This window comes from Lacerta agilis, chromosome 3 (assembly GCF_009819535.1).
Source record: "Lacerta agilis isolate rLacAgi1 chromosome 3, rLacAgi1.pri, whole genome shotgun sequence".
NCBI lineage: Eukaryota > Metazoa > Chordata > Lepidosauria > Squamata > Lacertidae > Lacerta > Lacerta agilis.
In genome coordinates this window covers 47,303,899-47,325,456 of record NC_046314.1, presented here as the reverse complement: position 1 = coordinate 47,325,456, position 21,558 = coordinate 47,303,899, and the positions used below count along the sequence as shown (strand labels likewise).

General features: G+C 41.6%; 1 protein-coding gene across 2 annotated transcripts in view; it reads left to right on the top strand.

Moving 5' to 3' along the window:
* Positions 1-7,423: 7,423 nt before the first annotated feature.
* Positions 7,424-21,558, top strand: part of ATG5 (autophagy related 5) — a 28,428-nt gene continuing 14,293 nt past the window's right edge. Inside the window, exons 1-3 of one of the 2 annotated variants that reach the window (XM_033143522.1) lie at positions 7,424-7,743; positions 10,395-10,557; positions 12,590-12,717. In XM_033143522.1, coding sequence (XP_032999413.1) covers positions 10,450-10,557; positions 12,590-12,717 — 236 coding nt within the window. In that variant the 5' untranslated portion in view covers positions 7,424-7,743; positions 10,395-10,449. Of the gene's footprint in view, positions 7,744-7,994; positions 8,014-10,394; positions 10,558-12,589; positions 12,718-21,558 lie in introns of those variants that run through there. The other variant, XM_033143524.1, reaches the window with a different exon arrangement.

Below are 21,558 nucleotides of genomic sequence, written 5' to 3'. Positions count from 1 at the left end.
AAGGCTCTCTCTTTCTCCTTTCTATGCACTTGGAGTTAGACTTTCATCATTAAATCTTTTAATATGTAACTCAAACACGAGTTTAAAACATAGTTTATAATAAAAACAACAACATGAAACTTCTGTGTGGGCTTTTCTTTGAAGATAGATCTCTGTGTTTTTTCAAAGTATTATTATTGGGTGTTTCCAAACTGTTTGTCTAACATACTGATGCATTCAGGGTACACAATTAAAAGTGGATTTGGTGCTTTGGCTCAACAAACCCTGTTACATTAAAATAACAACAGACTTTTGCAGTAAGGAAAGTGACAGGCAGTAGCTGATAGCTAGTCAGCAGTACTCCCTTGACCTCCTGACAACCGAGGTCACTGCTAGCCAGGAAGGCAGTGGGAGGTCAGTGTGGTGCAAACACACCAACAGGAGCACCAGGCTGGCTCCGTCAGTGCATTTGCACCATGCCAATCTCTCTACCACCTCATTCCTCTCCTTCCCGATAAGTCAGGAGGTCATGTTAGTGCCACTGCCCAGCCATGCTGTCCATTATTGGTGACAGGAAAATGCACTAGAAATTGTGGGGCCATAGTTTGACACAAAGCTGTGTATCCCTCAGAATGAATGCTCAGTAACAGCTGATGTCACAATTTCCTCACTATCATTGGAATGGATGTTAAATAAACAGGTCATCTGGAAGTGACCATGGTCATTAAACTTCAAGAGAGCAATGCTATGTATGATTTCTAGATTATTGTATTTTAACATTCTTTTGGAAGCCGCCCAGAGTGGCTGGGCAAACCCAGCCAGATGGGCGGGGTATAAATAAATTATTATTATTATTATTAAACAGGACTTACATTCTAGTATGTGTTCAGGTTGGCAACCTTGCTGGAGTATCTATAGTAAATTTTCACTAGCAGTTTCCGACTGAATCAGACATGGGCTAGTACTTTTATTCTCATTTCCACCAACAAAGAAATTGTGGATTAATCTATTCTAAGCATGCAGATCCTGTGATTCTCCAGATACTGGTAGACTCCAGCTCCCGTCAGTCCCGGCCAGCATAGCTAATTGTCAGGCATGGTGGCAGATGTAATCCCACATGATATTGAATTTTAAATTGTTGTAATCTGAGCTGAGTGAAGGGTGGGTAATAAATTGAAACAACAACATCTGGTTCCCCACCACTGATCTGAACATGACACTGTGTTACTGTTGAATGTCTAAGCAAGTGGGGGGCCATTATTCTACATTAATGAACCTTTGATGGGGGAGAAATAGGAGGGAGATACAAAGCGCAAGTTATTTAATATGAAAATGTTTTTACATACCAAAGAACTGTTCGATTGCACACAGTAACATTTATTTTTACGGTAATAGTCATAGAACTTGGTCAACTAGTTTTTACAATGTGGGAGGACATGTGGAAGTGACAGAAACACCCTGACACCTGGTGGTGACACAGTATGGTTGCAACAGTGTAATAGTTTAAGATAGGAAATCTGGAAGGGCCTTTCTAATGGATATTCATGATGCATTGTGCTCATGATGGTATTGCAGCAGCCACACATAATCCTACTTTCACTACCTTTTGTGCCTGGAAATGTTTTCAGACTGCTCCATTTCCAACCTGTGCATATACCATAGCTTCAAAATGGATGGCCATTTGTCATGGATGCTTTAGCAGAGATTCCTGCATTGCAGGGGTTTAGACTAGATGACTCTTGGGGTCACTTCCAACTCAACAATTCTATGATTCCTTCTGAAATCCTGTAACTTTCATACAACAAATGGTCTGATTTATTTTTGTCCAGCTTTTGTTGCACTATTGCCACTCCAAACAGCAATAATGTAGAAGCATTGCAGAAAAAACAAAAGCACCACCAAAGCACAATTATTGCAAAATAAATCCTCCATCACTATTTTTAGTTTGAATTTATTTGCAGAATGTTTGAATTTTGATGAAGATGGCGGTGCAATTGCAGTGCTTTTCTCGAAATATCGCTAAGTCAAAAAGCCATGAAAGGTGGCTTCAATCTGTGTGACACTTATTTGTTTAATAAACATCTATACTGCCTTTCAAGAATACAATTCTTCCCATCAAATGTGACAATAAAAGGCAACAGGTAACATTTAAAAAGAGCTCAATAAAACAATCATATTATTAAAGCTAACGTCCTAGCATAAAAAAATGCAGCATAATACACCAGCCACAATTAGTTTCTCTAAGCCAAGGTAAACACAATACAATAAAAGGTTTTAAGTTATTACAACTATAACTTATTTTCTGTGTTTATACTTTCATGGATATGGTTCTCCAGAGACAGTGTTGGGGGGGGGGGGCGAGCTCAGTACTGTAATGATCTTTTGCAACCCTATGAAAAATTGCAATACAGTCCTTTTAACTGGGTTTTGCCCTGATTCTAGAAATGCTGTTTGCTGCCGTTAGGACATTACATGGCCCAGATTCGTTTTATTTATTTAAATGTAATAATAAAATCTATAGCCGTTCTGGAGAAGTAAGGGGGAATATGTTGACTAGGGGGGCTGCCAGGTTTAAGGGTGTGCTGCCCAAAGGGCCTTCCAGGGACCCCCGTTCTGCCATGGCAGCTCCGCCATTGCCTCTGCCCCACTTTCTCCTTCAGCCAGTGGCATTGCAAGGGGGGCAGGGGGCGTTGTGCCCTGGGCGCCATGTCTGGGGGGTGACAAGAAGGCACCCTGTGGGGTGCTTGCCCTGCCGCCCCCGGGCACGGTGGCAGAAGCAGCCATTGTCCCGCCGCATGTGGAGGATCCCACCGCCACCACTGCAGCCACGAGCAGAGGATCCCGCCACTGTCCATACGGTGCTCGGGCGGCACCAAAGGCAAACTGCTACTTACAACACATGAGCGGTGTGGCACGCATGTGCTGTATGTAGTGACACTGTATGTGCCCTGCGTAGCGACACCCGCATGGGTAGCCGGCGGTTTCCCCCACCCCGGGTGTCAGTTAGCCTTCGTTTGCTCCTGCCTTGAGCCAGCCTGTCCTCACCCAATTTTCTCCCCCTCCCCTGCCTACCTGGTCTCTCTGTGCCTGCCTGCTACCATACGCTTAACGGGCAACAGTAAGGAAAGTTTCCTTTTAGGTTCGCCCCCAGACCAGCTGTTTATTGAGCATTCATCCAGTTTTGCTTGAGGAATGCTTATACAGATGTTAGATTATATCTCTGTGGGGGTTTTTTTATTAAGCATTTGTTCTGGTTTATAGAGAGGTTCTACAACAATGAGCATTTGTTCTGATTTGATTGCTAGGTGTTTATACTCCTCTTGTCAATTGACACTTTCCTAACTGCATAAAATGTGCTTCTTTTTAAAAAAGTAGATTTGTTGTGCTAGGGCGACAGAACAGTTTGATCCACTTTAATTGCACAAGCTTAAAATACCTGGTATGCACTGATAGTCACTCGGGATGAGCCCCTTTCCTCATGTTGTGCTAAGTGAAGCGCCGGGTAGTTTTGGCTCAACCATGGCTTTGCTGAGTCTGCTGTAGCATGACTGAACACTAATTTAAAAAGACCAAAAGAGATGCTCTGGTGACTGGTGTCAGCCTCAGCACACCCATACCGGGTGCTAATCCTGCACCTGTTTTCTGACATGCTGCTGCTTGTCACCATCTGCCACAGGCTCTGGCCTGTTTGGGGCTCTTGCAGGCTGCTGCCCTCCTTGTCAGCTGTGGCAAAGTTTGCTCTGTTTATTTGCTTTGCTCTTTAATTTTGATTTGGCAAGATTCAGCAAAGAGGTGTGGAACACTTTAATCTAGATTGGTTCTGTCTTCAAAATATGACTTTGTGTGTTATTAGCTCAGTGGTGAGGAATATGTGTTCTGCGTACTGATAGAGGCTATAATTTGAGGAGAAAGGAACAGAAAGATTTTGTCTTATTTACTTCAGGCCTTGTACATATCAGGGAGGCATTCAAGCAAACATACAGATCTACACAGCCAGTTAGGGCATATGATAACTCATCAAACATCACACCTCTCTGACTGGTTGCTAAGCAACACTTCCACCCACCTCTCTCTTGGCTTTCAAGTATTGGACTTTAGCACTTAAAAGAATTAACGTTCAAGCTACAAACTGAATGATCCCTCCTGTACCAACACTTTGGCACTCTCTCTCCCACTTCCCCCCTGCTTGGCCCTTTCTCTGCACTCTCTTTTTCTTTCCCTTCTCTCCAAATTGCTAATCTATATGCACAATTGATTTTCCTCCAATTATTAAATGGAACACTTAAGTTCTAAAATGAGGAGCCATGGGACTTCTTTGGAAGCCACAGCCATACCCTGAGAGCCTTTCATCTCATCCCATTTGTGTGGCGACTTGGTGTGATGATGCACTGGTGAGAGAAATCTGTGCCTGCTCACACTATTTTCTTTCTAATCACATGCTACCTAGGACCTGAACCTCAGCACTGAGAGTAAGTTCTCTGGGACCAAGCCCTAGTTGGAGTGTAGCTCAAAGGCATCAAGGCAATCTCGATCTGAACCTGGAATACACCTGAGCACCAATGCTGGAGCCATTTATAGCTGTTTCCTCTTCAAGCACCTTTCTACAATGCATCTCATCTCTGCCTCTAGTATTCTAATAAGCAGTGTTATGCATTGTGGAGGCTGATTTAGCATGAGGGTGGAAGAATGTGGTAGCTGGGTGTTGATGGATAGGTGGCCCTCTCTTTTGGTGGAACACAGGACTTTGCAACTATGATTTTCAGCATTGTGCCATACAAAATAGGCCTGCCTTAAGGTTCAATTTGTACAAGCACTTGTCAAAATATCCATTCATTTCAATGGGATGCAATAGCTTGGATTCCAAGATAACTTAATTTTCCTCATGGAATGAAAGTTTCTTGACACATCCTCCCTGCTGAAGCTACCTGAAAAGTCTCTTTGCAAAGTCAGGAGACCCACCCACCCAACCTGCCAGACAGGCACTTGGGGGGGGGGGGAGGAATGTAAAATTTTCACTGAACTTTTTGTTGGATCCAAGCCAGAGTACGTAGCTCTTATTTTCATGTTGCTGCTGTCCACAGATATAGACACATTGGATACATAAACTAATGGGTCATTATTTCCAGCCTCATTTTGACATTGACTTCTATGCTGCAATCCTACCTAATCTTCAGTTTGAAGATCTAAAGCAACTTCTGGTCTCTGCTGTGGCATACTGTTATTTTCAGTGCATTCCCATCTTTTAGATGCCTCCCTTTTATTTACTCAGATTACCTGCTATAGTATAAATGAGCTTGTGCCTCATTTATTGTATCTGGAACCAGTCTGTCCTGTTTTCAAATGAATTTAGTTCCACCCAAGCTTCACAGAACCTCACCTTGAGTTTATAATTATATCTGGCATGTTCAAAGCAATGCAAATATCCTTCTATTGGAATCACATATGGGTATGTAATAAGCAAAAATATGCCCTTATTCCTTTATGGGGTACACAAGAGCCCATGTAGAGTCCTCCATCAGTAAGAGAATATAACAGAGGCCAAGCAGAGAAGACTCAGAAGCAAAGTCTTTATTGAACTGTTGCAACAGGGTTCTTCCTCTCACGCAGGAGAACAAAGAAGGAACCCAGAACAAAGGTGTGGCTGCCCTTATACGGTATAGACATTTGAATTTTTTCCTGCTGGAGTTCAAGACCACCCCCAGAAACATCATACTGTGACATACGGACTTGTTTGCTTGGCACACTTATGAACATTATATATATATATAACACCTTGATATTCTTACAACAATTAAAAGTACATACTTGTTGCTGCAAAAATGCTGGAGGTGACATTCTTCCAATTGTCTTTTTATCTCCTCAGAAGATCTATTAGATTGGCTCTCCAAGCTTTGCAGTATCTGTGGACATGAATTATGCTTTCAAACAATACTAATACAACTGTTAGCCTGGCATGCTATAGAAGTCAATAAAAAATCATGTCAATGAAAATTCTAAATTAAATAAGAGAATCTGGCTGTGTCAACTAATTTTATCCATTGAAGTAAAGTATTCCTACCGGTACTCAACTGACTTGTGCTCAACAAGTGGATATTTAACACTCCCAAAGTAGGCAAGAAGAAGGGAAGTTTTAGCTGTGGCAGGAAGGCAATTATTTTTATATGAATGAACACTATTTGTTTCAGCTTACTGAAACCTTGTACAGAGTCTATTGGCCCAATTTAAGAATGGCCAAATAATAAAGAGTTGTGATTGGTCCCTTCCAATTCTACAATCCTATGACTTTATGATTGTGTGCAGAAGTTTAAGGATTTTCCCCTTGAAAAACACTTTTCACTTGTATGCATCCAGCCCATCATCAAATGTAGATTACCCTCAGTGCATGCGGCTCTCAACACACACGGTTGCCCACTTTTATAATAATAATAATAATAATAATAATAATTTTTTATTTATACCCCACCCTTCCCCGCCAAACCGGGCTCAGGGCAGCTAACACCAATAAAATCACAACAAAAACATAAAACAATTCATTAAAATACAGATTAAAATAAAATTTAATTTAGATTGTAGCCTCATTTTTGTGTTAAAGTTACACAGGCTGTGGAGAGTTTGGAGTTGGCGCCAACACTAGCAGCAGGCCTAGCAGAGGCAACCCTGTATTTATGCTAAATTGTTGTTCTTTATAAAAGCCAAAAGTAATGTACGGAAGTGAGAGCTGGACCATCAAGAAGGCTGATCGCCGAAGAATTGATGCTTTTGAATTATGGTGCTGGAGGAGACTCTTGAGAGTCCCATGGACTGCAAGAAGATCAAACCTATCCATTCTCAAGGAAATCGGCCCTGAGTGCTCACTAGAAGGACAGATCCTGAAGTTGAGGCTCCAGTACTTTGGCCACCTCATGAGAAGAGAAGACTCCCTAGAAAAGACCCTGATGTTGGGAAAGATGGAGGGCACAAGGAGAAGGGGACGACAGAGGATGAGATGGTTGGACAGTGTTCTTGAAGCTACTAACATGAGTTTGGCCAAACTGCGAGAGGCAGTGAAGGATAGGCGTGCCTGGCGTGCTCTGGTCCATGGGGTCACGAAGAGTCGGACACGACTGAACGACTGAACAACAACAACATAAAAGCCAAAACAAAATAAAATAAAAAATTCTTTCCAGTAGCACCTTAGAGACCAACTAAGTTTGTTCTTGTTGGTATGAGCTTTCGTGTGCATGCACACTTCTTCAGATAAAAGCCGCCATCTCATTGGCAATGAGGAGCCCTTCTTTCTCCTGGAATCTACCGCCCCCTGCAGGGAGAACTCTGCAAAAGCAAGCGGCCCTTCCGACGCGCGCCTCTGCGTGACAAACGCCATTTGCCGAAACCTTAAGAGAGGAGCCGTTGATTTGTCGTCACTTCCGGTTCGCCAAGCAACTGAAAGCGGCGAGAGCGTCGGGCTGCCCTAAAACTTTATGCTCTTCCGCCCTCCCTTCCTCCTGCCTGCCAAACCTCTGCTTCCTCTCGTCGCAGAAACACCAAGAGAGAAAGGCGGAGGGAGCAGAGGAGAGAAGACGGAGTGGGCGGTGCCTGAGCCTCGCGAGTCCCGGCCTTAGCGCGAGCGGAGCACTTTGAAGGGAGGGGGCGCAGCAGCAGCAGGAGGAGGCCGGTTCGCCAGCTGCTCAGTGGGTGGAGCCGAGCCTGCGCAGTGTTGGCTTGTTCGCGAGCGAGCTTCGCACTCAGGGGGTGGCCCGGCCAAGGAAAGAAACAAACTGTCAGGTAACGGCATCTTCCGTTGTCCCCTCCCCCATCAAGGAGGAGGGAGGAGGGGGGCGGCGGCGGCGGCGGCATAGAAGGGAGTTGGCTGTTGGGGAAGCTTGTATGTTGGGTGATACGACGCGGGAGCGAAGACTGGACGGGGCAGGAGAAGCTGCCCTCCCCGCCCTTGTGACCCCTTCCTCTGACTGAGGAGGCTGGGAGGGGGGGACATCATCTGGGACAGAGATTTATTCCTCCACACACCTCGTAAACCTCTTCACACGTACACGCGTGAGTCTGGGTGTATGTAGAGTGTTCTCAAGGCACCCGATAGCGCTGAGGGCAGACTTGGGAGGATGCATTTCACCACCAGAAACCATATATTCGTTACAGCGCGGGAAAGGGCTGCCTCCCCTCAGGTCCTACTTACGAGTTTCCGATAAGCATTTATCCTTGGTCCCTGTGAGAAAGAGGTGCTGGGCGAGGTGGGCCGCTAGCCTGATCCAGCAGGGCAAGCAAGGGGATAGTTCTTCGTCCTGCCACAAGGTTTGTATGCGGAAGGTTGCAGGTCGAGTCCCCAGGTAGGACTCCTCTGTCTGGAACCCCCAGAGAAGCCTGTACAGTCAGCATGTACAGTACTGAACTAGGAGGACCAATGTCCAGACTCTGCCTCTTTGTTCTGTAAATACATCAGGAACATGAAATCAGTCAGGCAATAAGACCTTTAGGCATACCAGGGTGTACAGAAGAAGCATAAGCCACTATTTTATCTGTCTCCACTGCAGAGGATGTTGAATTGGCTGTATCTGAGGCATTGTTTTGGGGAAGGATATCTGTAAAAAGCTGTCAGTTTTGTTTATTAAAGAATTTGGTATTCTGCTCTTCTGTGTTTCCCATGCATAATACTAAAATATAAAATAATCAAATGGTGATAAAAGTAACTGTTAAAATACTGTAAATCTAAAAACTTAGGATAAAAAAAATTTCTGCCTGGTGCCAAAACGACAGCAGTGTATTTGTCAGGTGAGCCTTGGAAAGTACGGTAATTATGTGAATTGGATTTCACCACTAAGAACTCTCCCTGTTTGCTACTCACTATGGAGCATTTGAAATCCTTTATCAGAGAGGTTTCTTCTCAATAACTGTCCCTAGTTAATTCAAAATACAGCTGCTAGGCTACTAACCAGTTTGTGAGTAGTTAAAGACAATCCCACATACAATACATTACAGTAATCAAACAGATGTAACAAAGGATAATGTTTTAGAGCAGTCTTCCTCAACCTTGGCCCTCCAGATGTTTTTGGCCTACAACTCCCATGATCCCTGGCTAGCAGGACCAGTGGTCAAGGATGCTGGGAATTGTAGTCTCAAAACATCTGGAGGGCTGAGGTTGAGGAAGCCTGCTTTAGAGCTAAACTACAATTAAGTTAACAAGTCACTGGCAGATGGCATTCACTTTAAGATGTGAAATTGCAGTGAATATATGTATCATTAAAATCCAACTATTTGCCAGAGTTTTGGAGAACAGACATCTCACCAATTTCTAGGAATGGAATTATGACATGAGATGTGTCTTAGGTAAATTGGTAGAGATATTAAGACTAATGTGGTTAAACACAGAGCAAGGTTGAAACAATATGGCTTCTTCAAAGGGAAGTTCTTTGCAAACTTTGATATCAAGAATATTAGTAACCATATAGATAAGGGTTATATAGTAAATACCATATACCTGAACTTCCAAAAAGTTTTTGATGAAGTCTGTTACCAAAGGCTCATGAGTACGCTTCAGTATCAGTAATTGAAAGTTTATTGATGTAACTTGCAAGCCACTCTCCACTGAAAACTGACTTGATTGTATTACACCTATAGGAATAACTTTCAAAACACCTCTCATTGTTAATACATATTCACTATGGCCTGTGCCAGTGATTCAAGTAAAAAACAACAAACCTATCATGATTTTAAAAGCAAAACTAATATTTCATAAGAATCATATTCAGAAGAAAGTCCCACAGAGTTCAGTGGAGCTTATTCCCAAGTAAGTGGGTATAGATTTGGTATAGAGTATAGGGTATAAAGGATGTAATTTATCAAAATGGATGTGGATTTAAAAAAAATACAAGTAGGCAGTCCCTAAATAAATAATACGTTTGCCATGTGATTGTTTCTCCTACTCTTGTTATATTGGTTGTTGTTTAGAAATAGAATTTGTAGGGAGGCAAATTGTTTCTCTCCCCCAATTGGCTCTCCCACCTTAATTGCCCTTCTGAAACTGCTGTTTCTCCCGAAAGGTGCCATTTGCTGTAGTACCACCTTTGAGGGCAAATATCAGCATCGATGGGCAGAATTTTCAGCAGCAAAGTGATGTGGAGGGTCAAAACCCATCCCTGCCTGTGCACTATGATCCTAATCTGGATCAAGTCCCTCACAGCTCCTACTTCTGAACAATAGCAAAATAACATAGGAGAAAAAATTCTCACATTTATTAAGCATTTTTGTATTTGGGACGGGCATTTAATGTACTGGGGTACAAAATTTTGTCTAGCTTTCTTCAGCCATTTCTCTGTAGATTAAAAGAAGAAATGCCCTTGTTATCATGTGTTGTGGAAGTACACTAAAGGGATAATATGATTCATGTGCATATAAAAGCTGACTATTTTTATATTTTGTAGTGGTTTTTCTGGAGGAATAATTTAGCCTACATGTGCTTTTGTACTTCTTGGAAGAATGACAGATGACAAAGATGTACTTAGAGATGTTTGGTTTGGGCGAATACCAACTTGTTTTACCCTATATCAGGATGAGATTACTGAAAGGGAAGCTGAACCTTACTATGTAAGTATTATAAATGCATGTAGAACCATCATATTTTGATATTTAGTATTTGACTATACTTGAGGAACATACTGTGTTTCATCATCTCCTTGAATAAATGGCATACTAATACTTCCCCCGTTATGTAGACCTTCTTGATGCTGGAAAAAAATGATAGAAAGAAAAAGATGATTCAGTTACAGGTAGGTAGCCGTGTTGGTCTGCCATAGTCAAAACAAAACAAAAAATAAAAAATAAAAAAATCCTTCCAGTAGCACCTTAGAGACCAACTAAGTTTGTTCTTGGTATGAGCTTTCGTGTGCATGCACACTTCTTCAGAGGAGATGATGTTTGTTAAACAAAGAACTGTTAAGGGAACTTCTTCCAGCTTTTCCATTACAGAAAATTCTTTGTGACTGGATGAATTTCCATGCTGTTATTAACTTTGTGAAATTATTTGGATGGTTTGGAAATCTTAACATTTGAAATTTACAACCTTCCTGCCCATTAAAAAAATATTGCTTTTCCATGTGTTTGAGGAATTCTAGCCTAGATGCTGCTGTGTCATAATCTGCTGCTGCTACATTAGATTGATTCAACTTCTGTTCCCAAGAAATAGCAGCAGCCTGAAAACACAAGGGGGAAGTATTTCCCCTGTTGTTGTTGTTCAGTCGTTCAATCGTGTCCGACTCTTCGTGACCCCATGGACCAGAGCACGCCAGGCACCCCTATCCTCCACTGCCTCCTGCAGTTTGGCCAAACTCATGCCAGTTCCTTCAAGAACACTGTCCAACCATCTCATCCTCTGTCGTCCCCTTCTCCTTGTGCCCTCCATCTTTCCCAACATCAGGGTCTTTTCCAGGGAGTCTTCTCTTCTCATGAGGTGGCCAAAGTACTGCAGCCTCAACTTCAGGATCTGTCCTTCCAGGGAGCACTCAGGGCTGATTTCTTTAAGGATGGATAAGTTTGATCTTTTTGCAGTCCATGGGACTCTCAAGAGTCTCCTCCAGCACCATAATTCAAAAGCATCAATTCTTCGGCGATCAGTCTTCTTTATGGTCCAGCTCTCACTTCCATACATTACTAGTGGGAAAACCATAGCTTTAACTATACGGACCTTTGTCAGCAAGGTGATGTCTCTGCTTTTTAAGATGCTGTCTAGGTTTGTCATTGCTTTTCTCCCAAGAAGCAGGCGTCTTTTAATTTCGTGACTGCTGTCACCACCTGCAGTGATCATGGAGCCCAAGAAAGTAAAATCTCTCACTGCCTCCATTTCTTCCCCTTCTATTTGCCAGGAGGTGATGGGACCAGTGACCATGATCTTAGTTTTTTTGATGTTGAGCTTCAGACCATATTTTGCGCTCTCCTCTTTCACCCTCATCAAAAGGTTCTTTAATTCCTCCTCACTTTCTGCCATCAAGGTAGTGTCATCAGCATATCTGAGGTTGTTGATATTTCTTCCGGCAATCTTAATTCCAGCTTGGGATTCATCCAGTCCAGCCTTTCGCATGATGAATTCTGGATATAAGTTAAATAACCAGGGAGACAATATACAGCCTTGTCGTACTCAGTATTTCCCCTAAGACTTCCAAATACTCAGTAGGAAAACAAAGTCCTAAGCATCCTGTTTAGAAGAAACTTCACTCTTTAAGCACAGTGTGCTTTAATTTTCTTGAGGGTTAATTGTCACTGCAAGTAGTTTTCTCCTGTTTGGGCACATTCCCATTTGTCCATATGAGGAATATGTTTATTATGCTAAATGACCATTTCTCTATGAAACCTGAGATTCTCTCTGAAACCTTATTTAAATGGAACTTGTGAAAAAGCTGTGTTTTGCGGTATATACCTTGACCGCTTTTCAAACTGCAGTCCTTAGCATACTTACTTGAATAAAAGCCCCTTTGAACTTGGTAGAACATAACTTTCATATCAACAGCCCAATACTATTTATGTTGTAAGTTCTGCTCATGAGACTGAAAAGCAAATATGATTTTAAATGTAACTTTTACATGTAATTCTTTTCATAAAGATGTGTTGTGACCTTTTCTTTCAGCTGCTTTTACCCAGAATAAGTTACCTGACACTGGTAACAGACAAAGTGAAAAAACATTTTCAGAAGGTTATGAGACAAGAGGATATTGTAGAAATATGGTTCGAATATGAAGGCACACCACTAAAATGGTGAGTTATTTAACTTTTTGAGTATTTTAGAGTGTTAGCATCTATATTTCCTGACTGCATATTGTTCTTGGGAAGCCTAACCAAATTGGAGTTGCCCTATCAAAATCTAAGATTGTGGGCAACCTTTTAAAAAAAGATATTAATTCCTCAGTGATGTCAATATACCAAATATCATTCTCCTTTTGCACAATCAGGATTAAAGTGCTTTCCCCCTTGCTTTCTCAGTGCATGCACAGAGTTCAAAATGTGAGCCATTCTGTCTCTGCAAGTACAAAAATTGTGGTGATCTCTTAGTTTCAGATGTGTCCAACATGAAACATGGTCTTGGTGAATTGCATAAGCTTGAGAACCAGGGTTCTCCTTTCCATTAAATCAACTTGCTGCTTACAGGTGTAGAACTGCTATGGCCTTGTGCAGACATAATTCACTCACTGCAGAACTCAGGAGTGAACTGTGAGGATTAAAAGCTCCACTTCATGTCACCTTTGGAGCTCACATTTCATGGACCTGCCTTAATTGAGCTTAAGTGTTGGTATTAACAGTTGAATTGCATGCTGTGTCCCATCCTCATCCCAATTTTATTTTATATAATTTTAAAAATAGCTTTATTGGTTTTTCTAATGGCACCCCACTTTACAGAAATCCCAGGGTATACAGTGAACATACAGCATAAGAAGACACAACAGTCTACAATACTAAAGAGGCAACAGATTCTGTCCGCTATATGTCTGCACTCCCTGGAGAGGACTGATAATGTATTTAAGTCTGTTTATTATAACTGTTGCAAACAACGTATAGTTGCAAGCAACGTTCAGTGGTACCTTGGAAGTCAAATAGAATCCATTCCAAAATGTTTGGAAACCAAGGCGCGGCTTCCGATTGGCTGCAGGAAGCTCCTGCAGCCAATCGGAAGTCGTGTAAGCTGTGTCAGACACTCGGGTTCCAAAGAACGTTTGGAAACTGGAACACTCACAGGTTTGCGGCGTTCGAGAGCCAAAACGTTAGACTCACAAGGCGTTCGGGATCCAAGGTATGACTTTATAGTCACTATTAACAGGTTAGGTCTAGACAAGTCCATCTTCAACAGGCCCTTATTTGGTTTCAATAATACAATACAATAATTAGGGTTAGGTTAAGTGTTGGTGGAGATGTTAACTGCAAAGTCAAGGGTTCCTGCATACCTAAGATTTGAAACTGTCCTAGTTACACAAATGCTTGCATCGTCATAAGCAGCTTGTTAAATCCCACCCCAATTTACATTATTCTCAAGTACAGATCTGTTACCCACCTTAATTACATTTGAGGCCTTCATACAGTGACATCAATTATAAATAAGCAATACAATTTGTTGGCCCAAATTAAGATTTTTAAACTAGAAGATACTGATAATAGTTGGTGCACATAATGGGTTCCAATGTGCCCAGACTTTTGATTGAGGTTCGTTGTGTTTCTTTCATGAATATGTAATTGTTAGTTAGTGATGTCTTCTAAAATCATGAACATAAGTTTAAACATCAGAATTCTGATAACTAAAATAATCCTTGATTGGTTTCTCTTTAAAATGGACATAGACTTAACCTACAAGTGTGTTAATAGCTCTTGATAAGAATTCAAAACTTCACCCAATAGTTCTGTGGTATTTGAACTCTTTTAAGTTTGATCATACATGGTATTTACAAAGCAATGGCATAGCATTCAAGCTGATGTTCTTAAATTAATATTTGTCCATAAATCTGTTTTTCTATTTAAACTAGTTGGAAAATTTTAAAATTAATTATGATAGTGTTTTTAGTTAAGTGTCACTTTTCAAGTTTTTGAATCCTCAAGCAGATGTTCTGCAACTGCATACCACATGCATATTAGAGATGCCTATTTTTATTTTTGCATTAGGAACTTCCGTGGTTGAGGAAATCAAGATTAAACATCTTCCATAACAAACTGTTATTCTCAGCATCTCATGAAGAGTTTGTGGTTGCTTGACACCCTCTTTTCCTTTTGCCTTAGGGAGAAAGCTTTTTACATTTTTCTTCCTCTTGGCTCAAATTCTAGTTAGCGTATCTGGCTCATAAAGCACATTCTTTAAAAGCTAAAGGACACTCTTCAGTGTTCCATGTTACATTTAATATCATGAAGTGCCTGTAAACTTACAACAATGATATGGCTTATTTATCTTTATCCTTCCTTCCCTATGTCTCAGCCACCTTTAGGCTTGAAGGCTAAAATTTAAAACCGATGGCTCAGTGATCCTGTAATAGTTTTTTATATGTCTTGTACAAAATAAAAACAATTTAACCATTTTCTCCAAAGCCCAGTTTTCAAAATAAAACACTGACATGGTCAGTGAGGGCCATTTGGTATCTGAGAGGGTGCGGAAAGGAGGAGCAGGTTTGGCTTTGTTTGCAACTGTGTTCCTTGGCTGTGCCATTTATTCCTGTTGGTAATGAACCACCCACATGGGACAAAGTAGAGCCATTAGGATTATCCCCACCCCCAATCTAGTATAAGAGAACTCTCACCACTTGAATAATAAATGAGCCTTAAGAAAAGCTCTTTCCCTGGAAAATGCAAAATCTTCTTTTAGAAACAAAATAGAAAATTCTTTCCAGTAGCACCTTAGAGACCAACTGAGTTTGTTCTTGGTATGAGCTTTCGTGTGCATGCACTATGGCAGACCAACATGGCTACCCACCTGTAACTCTTCTTTTAGAGGCATTGTTTGGCACCTAGGTTTGATCTAGACGTATCAGAAGCGTTTCAGTTTAAAGCATTGTTGATTTAAACAGAGAAAACAGGTAGAGAAAAATGGGGCTCCATTTTTGCTACCTCTGTGAGAGGGGGGTTTGGTGCGTATTGCTTCCCTCGGTGGGAGAGGGGGGAGCCAGGAGTGTTTAACCATGTATTATAATGTATTGGCTTTAATTGGTTTTTAATTGGAAAATCTAATAAATTCTTTAAAAAAAGAGAGAGAAAAAAATGGGGCTCCATGTCGCCATCTGGTGGCACAATGTTATATCACACATACAACTTTTTCTTTACCAGTCTAGCTGAGTCCCTAGATAAAACATATGAAATGGAGAGTGATATCCTTTCTCATTAGCTCTAAAATTAATGGTGTGATTGTAGGTCTTAAGGGCTTATCTGCAATATTTAAAGCCAGGAATGGTGTTAATTGTGTTAATTTCAGTATCCCGAAGACATGGGAATTAAAATCCCAGTGTTTAAAAACCACAAAGGTCTTGTAACATGTTTTGAAAGACTAACATATATTGTGGCATTTTTGCTTTAAGCTGTACAAAATCAGTTATTCCTTGAGAAACTGAAAGAGGGATTGCTTGGATGCTGTTTTGCTAACTTCAATTAATGCTGCTACTTTTCTGGAATTTGAAAATATGTACAGTGAGATCCTCTAATGTATGCCTGCCCACTCAAGGTAATTCCTATTGAATTCAATGTGGCTTACAGATACAGTGGTACCTCTGGTTACGTACTTAATTCGTTCCGGAGGTCCTGAAACTGTTCTTAACCTGAAGCACCACTTTAGCTAATGGGACCTCCCGCTGCCACTGCGCCGCCAGAGGACGATTTCTGTTCTTATCCTGAAGTAAAGTTCTTAACCTGAAGTGTTATTTCTGGGTTAGCGGAGTATGTAACCTGAAGCGTATGTGTCAGGAAACCGCCCTCGCCGGAGCTGGAAGCGGTCCCGGGGCTTTTTCAGTATCGGGAACCCCGTCTCCGCTGAGCAGCTCGTCATCTTCCCCCAGTGGAGGAAGCGATCACTCTTCCAGTGGGAAGGGGGAGATGGGGATAGGAAGTGGGAGCAGGGGCTGTGGCAGGGATGGAGAGCCTCTGCACCAAGCGGGAAGAGGGGGAGAGGAACCCTTTCTGTCACCCCGTTTTAGCAGGGAGGAAGGACGTAGAGGGGGGAGGGGGGTTCAGGATCCCGCGCCTTTTATGTTGGGCAAAGAACCGGAAACGGACATTCCCGGACTCTGCAGAGGGATGAGCTGGATGTCTTTATTTTAGCTCCACTGTAAATAGCTGCAGAATAAAGAACTTAGTTTTTAGAAGTTCTGCGTCTGCCTGATTTCTCATGAGCAACCACTGAAATTCCTTACAGTATGTAACCCGAGTAATTAAATTACTGTAATTAAATATAGGATTTCAGCCAAAGTGACATGCTACTTCCCAGGATCTGAAAAGAGGGCTCTAATAGATTTTGTTTAACACTGTGATGAAAGAGCAACTCTTAGAAATCATGGGTATAATTTCTGTATCTAGCGGCCTCAGTAGTTCACTTAAAAGTTACTGCATAAAGCTTACCTAACCAGCAGATGGCGCTAAGTAACTACATATTGCAGCTTCGCACATATATTGGCTTCTCCTGTCCATCCATTTGTAGATAATAAAACAAGTAAAAACTATGAACTGTTTTACTAGCCTGCAGCCATTAAAGGGAACTTAAGCACTAAAATTAATATTGACACCCAGCATTGGAATCAAATTCTAACCTGCATTTTGTTACAGTTAACTGTCAGCCACCACTTTACACATTTACTTTAACCCCTTGTAACTGGCTTGTGTGAGAGAATCATGGTTCTATTTATGGCCTATGTGTGGAGTCTGACAGTGTTTGGAAAGATTAGATGAAGTTCGTACTCTTGTGATAGTCTCAAAATCCTCTACAATCTCTATGAAACATCTGACAAAACCCATGCTTACTGACAGAGTTCTATTATTGCAAAGTTGCAAGTCAGTGAAATTTTCTCACCACTATCATATAAATATTATATTGTCTTATAATACTGTACAACTATTTACCCTTTCTTTGCAGGGGGCATTTACACATCATGGGCTGCTCAGACTTATGTTGTAACATTTGCTGAGATACTTGTAAGCAGAATAAAAGTTAGATGATTGAAGAGGTGAAAGAAGACTGTTACTATAGAAAGCATTTCAAATAGTATGTGGTTCATACTTTCAGAGAGCCCCTGTCCCCACTTTGAAACTACTTACTACTTTCAGTTTCTGTCAGCAACAGCCTTGAAATTTGACAAGAGCTACCAAACTGTCAGAACATGAGTTTAGACTTGTGTTGGGATTTTTATCTGACCAGTTTCTGAATATATTAAGGAAAAATAAATCATCTGTAAAGTGGGCCTTTTCAGAAGAGTGGCCATGTTAATGTGATGCAGCTGAAGTAACCTGAGAAATAGGTCAGGTGGGACCTAAATGATTTGGGCACAAGCCTTTATAGACTAGATTTGTAGACTTTATCAAATGCATGGTATAATCCTCAGGCAGCACTTATTTGTACACATGGGTATAAAGGTGAAAATGCAGTAAAATTGCAATGGTATTCAGACAGTACACTCTTACTGCATAAATGTATGCAGAATGAGAATGGTAAACTTTCACAACAACAATTAGTGATAGTACATCACCTTGAACTTGGATTAAGAACGCTGCAAACCTAGAAGTTGGTGTTTCGGTTTGTGAACTTTGCCTTGGAAGCAGAACATGTTTTGCTTCCTGTTGAGTGTGTTCCATTTGTAAATTGAGTCCCCCACTGCTATGGGAAAGCACGCCTTAGTTTAAGAACGCTTTGGTTTAAGAACGGACTTCCAGAATGGATTAAGTTCATAAACCAAGGTAGCACTGTAGTAGGAGAAAGCCATTGTCTCTGTTAAGAATTGAATTTCTTGATAAGTTGTAATTCAGCAGAGTTTCACACTTGAGTTTTCGTTAAAGTTCCTTTGTTAAAGGTTGGCACCTTCAGTTAAGAGTTTGAGTGTAATCGTAGACACCTCCCTTTCCATGGAGGCGCAGGTTACAGCAACAGTTAAGGCGACATTTTTCCATCTGTGCCATATCAAGCAGTTGGTCCCCTACCTTTCCCGCCCCAAGCTGACCACAGTGATCTGTGCGACGGTCACCTCCAGGCTTGACTACTGTAACTCGCTCTACGCGGGGCTGCCTTTGAAACTGTCCCAGAAACTCAAGCGGGTGCAGAACGCTGCAGGAAGGCTCCTCACAGGGACCTTGCCATGGGAGCATATTCATCTAGTGCTTTACCAGCTGCACTGGCTCCCGGTGGAGTACCAGGTCAGGTTCAAAGTTCTGGTTCTGACCTTTAAAGTCCTAGCACCCTCGTAGGGACCGCCTCTCCTGGTATGCCCCACAGAGGATCTTAAGGTCCACAAATAACAATAGCTTAAGGGTCCCGGGCCCAAAAGAAGCCAGATTATCCTCCACAAGGGCCAGGGCTTTTTCAGTGTTGGCTCCAACTTGGTGGAATACTCTGTCCCACGAGACTAGGGCCCTGCGGGACCTGACCTCCTTCAGCACGGCCTGTAAGACAGAGTTGTTCCGCCTGGCTTTTAATCTAGCCTGATCCCTTATTCCTTTTTCCCCTTCCCTTTTTTCTGAAGAAACCCTTCTGGGTCCCCACATTAAAATTCCTCCCTGGTCTCCCTACTGGCCTAGCATGACTAACCTGGCCAGTTAGCCCTGGTGATCCCCCTGATGTTTGTTTTAATGCTGTTTTTTAGCTGTTTTTTAAGTTGTTTTAATCATTGTCTTATATCTCTTGTTAGCCGCTCTGAGCCCGGTTTCTGGATCGGGAAGGGCGGGGTAGAAATAAAAATTTATTATTATTATTGTTATTGTGGCACTCTGCTAAATTGAAATGTTCTACTGGTTTCTGGTGAATCCTTTTGCTGATGTCAGGATGCTGGAAGATGGCACATATCATATTGGAAGATGAATGGGTGAATGACACCTTGGTGTTGTGGCTGATATTATTAGGTCCTGAAATATTGTTGTTTGAGTAGATATGGGAACAGATTCGGCATCTGGGTTTGTTGCAGAGTATGGTCTTTCAGGGTTCCCTGGAGTTCCTTGTGAAGAGCTGTTTAGGTTAGGGGCTGTCTGTAAGAAAGTACTGGCCTACCATTCAAGGCTTTGAGAAGACGCATTATTGCCCAGCATGAGCTATAGTTCTTTGATACATTAGAGTGATTTCAACTAGGAGCTGGAAGTGGTGACAAGTGGTTTGTCACTTTCTCTTCTACGTCTGCCCTATAGTAGATGATTCCTGGATGCTGGTCTAGTCTTGATCTGTGTATTCATTTCTTTGGGTGTTCAGTTCTTTGAGTGGATACTGTATCCTAAAAATCCTTAAACAGGTCAGAATAGAAACAGCTGAATCACAGGGACCTGGCTATAAATAGTGAATTTTGTAATGTGTTCTATCTGAAAGCGAGATGCATGTAGATATGTGTTGATATTTGTAGGTTTTAGGAACATAGTGGTGCTTACATGTCACCATGTAGTGCACAGTAGTGTCCAGAAAGTGAATGTACTGTATGGATTGTTCTAGGCTCAGGTGAAGGTGTGGTGAAAGTTGTTGATCTGAAGACTGACTAATTTAGAAAGAGACCCAGTTTCAACAAGGCCTTAAAATTAGAGGGATTATTAATTCGTGTATGTAGAGGATTCCAGCTTTTGCTAAAAATGTATGTGTGCTTGTCTTCTATAAATCTGTATAAATCCAGCATTACCACATGCATAACTGAAAACCTGTAAGGGGACATGCTGGGATTTGAGTGGTAGCAATATTTTCAGAAGATTAGGAGTAAGGAAATGAAGAGTACAAATGAGAAGAACTCTGGGTAGTGGCTTTGATCAGCCTACTGCTGATCTATTTTTCTCTTACATTGGCTCATGGAAGGCTGAGTCCAATAAGACAGAAACAACCAAATTTGTAATGGTTGTGTTTTACCAAAAATCAGCAGAGCAGATTTGTGGAGTGATTTCTGACTAAATGATGCTGAAAAGCTAATTAATGGTGGGTTTGTTTCCGTCATGGCTGGAGCAGTAATACTCTGTTTTCCTATCTATTCATAGCTGATTTGGCATTACAGCACTCCTCTGTATCTGGTGGCAATTTAATAGTGAAATATAACTATATTCCACTTACCTGATTATAATAGCTGAGAGAGCTTGATGCTCCTGCTTCAAAAGTCCTGAAGTTTTATTACTAGTAAGTAGTAAAATATGTTAATCTAGCTGCTCACTACAGTGGAAACCATCTCTATAAAATACATACGGCACATTGGCATTGCTATAGAAATGGGAAAAAATGCTCACACAAGCCAAGTAGCATAAGGGGACTTGCAAGATGGCCCAGCCAGAGGTGCAGCTATAACTTCTACTTAGGCACAGGCCCCACTGTGGTATATAGACAGTTCTCTGCTACAGGGGAGTTGTTATGACAGGCTAGATGGAACTTTACATTAGAGGCTGCCATGGCTGTTGCTTCCACTGATTTTTCTTGCACCCCTGTCCAGCCAGATTTCTTTTCGCTGGCAAAGGGTGTGAACCTTATTGTGATGGAAACTAGCTGCATTTGTCTAAAATCTCAATGGAGAACAGGCTATTTCTGAGGTGGAGGAGAGCATCCATGTGCACACGTTTGCATATATAATTCCCTCTGTGAAATGGAGTCATGTGGACACCTTTCAAATCCTCTCTTATCTCACATATCCCCCTTTTATCTTGCTGAGTAGATGCTGTTAGTAAATTTCAATGTCTGCTATTCTAACATTAGGAAAGCAGGGGTGATCATTCAGTGATTCCAAAGTATTTAATTTATGTTTCCTGTAAGCATGATGTCATAATTAACTCTGATTGCTTTGTTCCTATGTCATTCCCACATCAGCTAGCCAATAGGGAGTGGTTCATGCTCAAGGCTGGTTGGTCTTTCATTCCAGTTAAAACAGGTATTTGTCTATTAAGAGGATTTGAAATGGTATTTAGATGATGTAGAGTTCTTTGCATGCC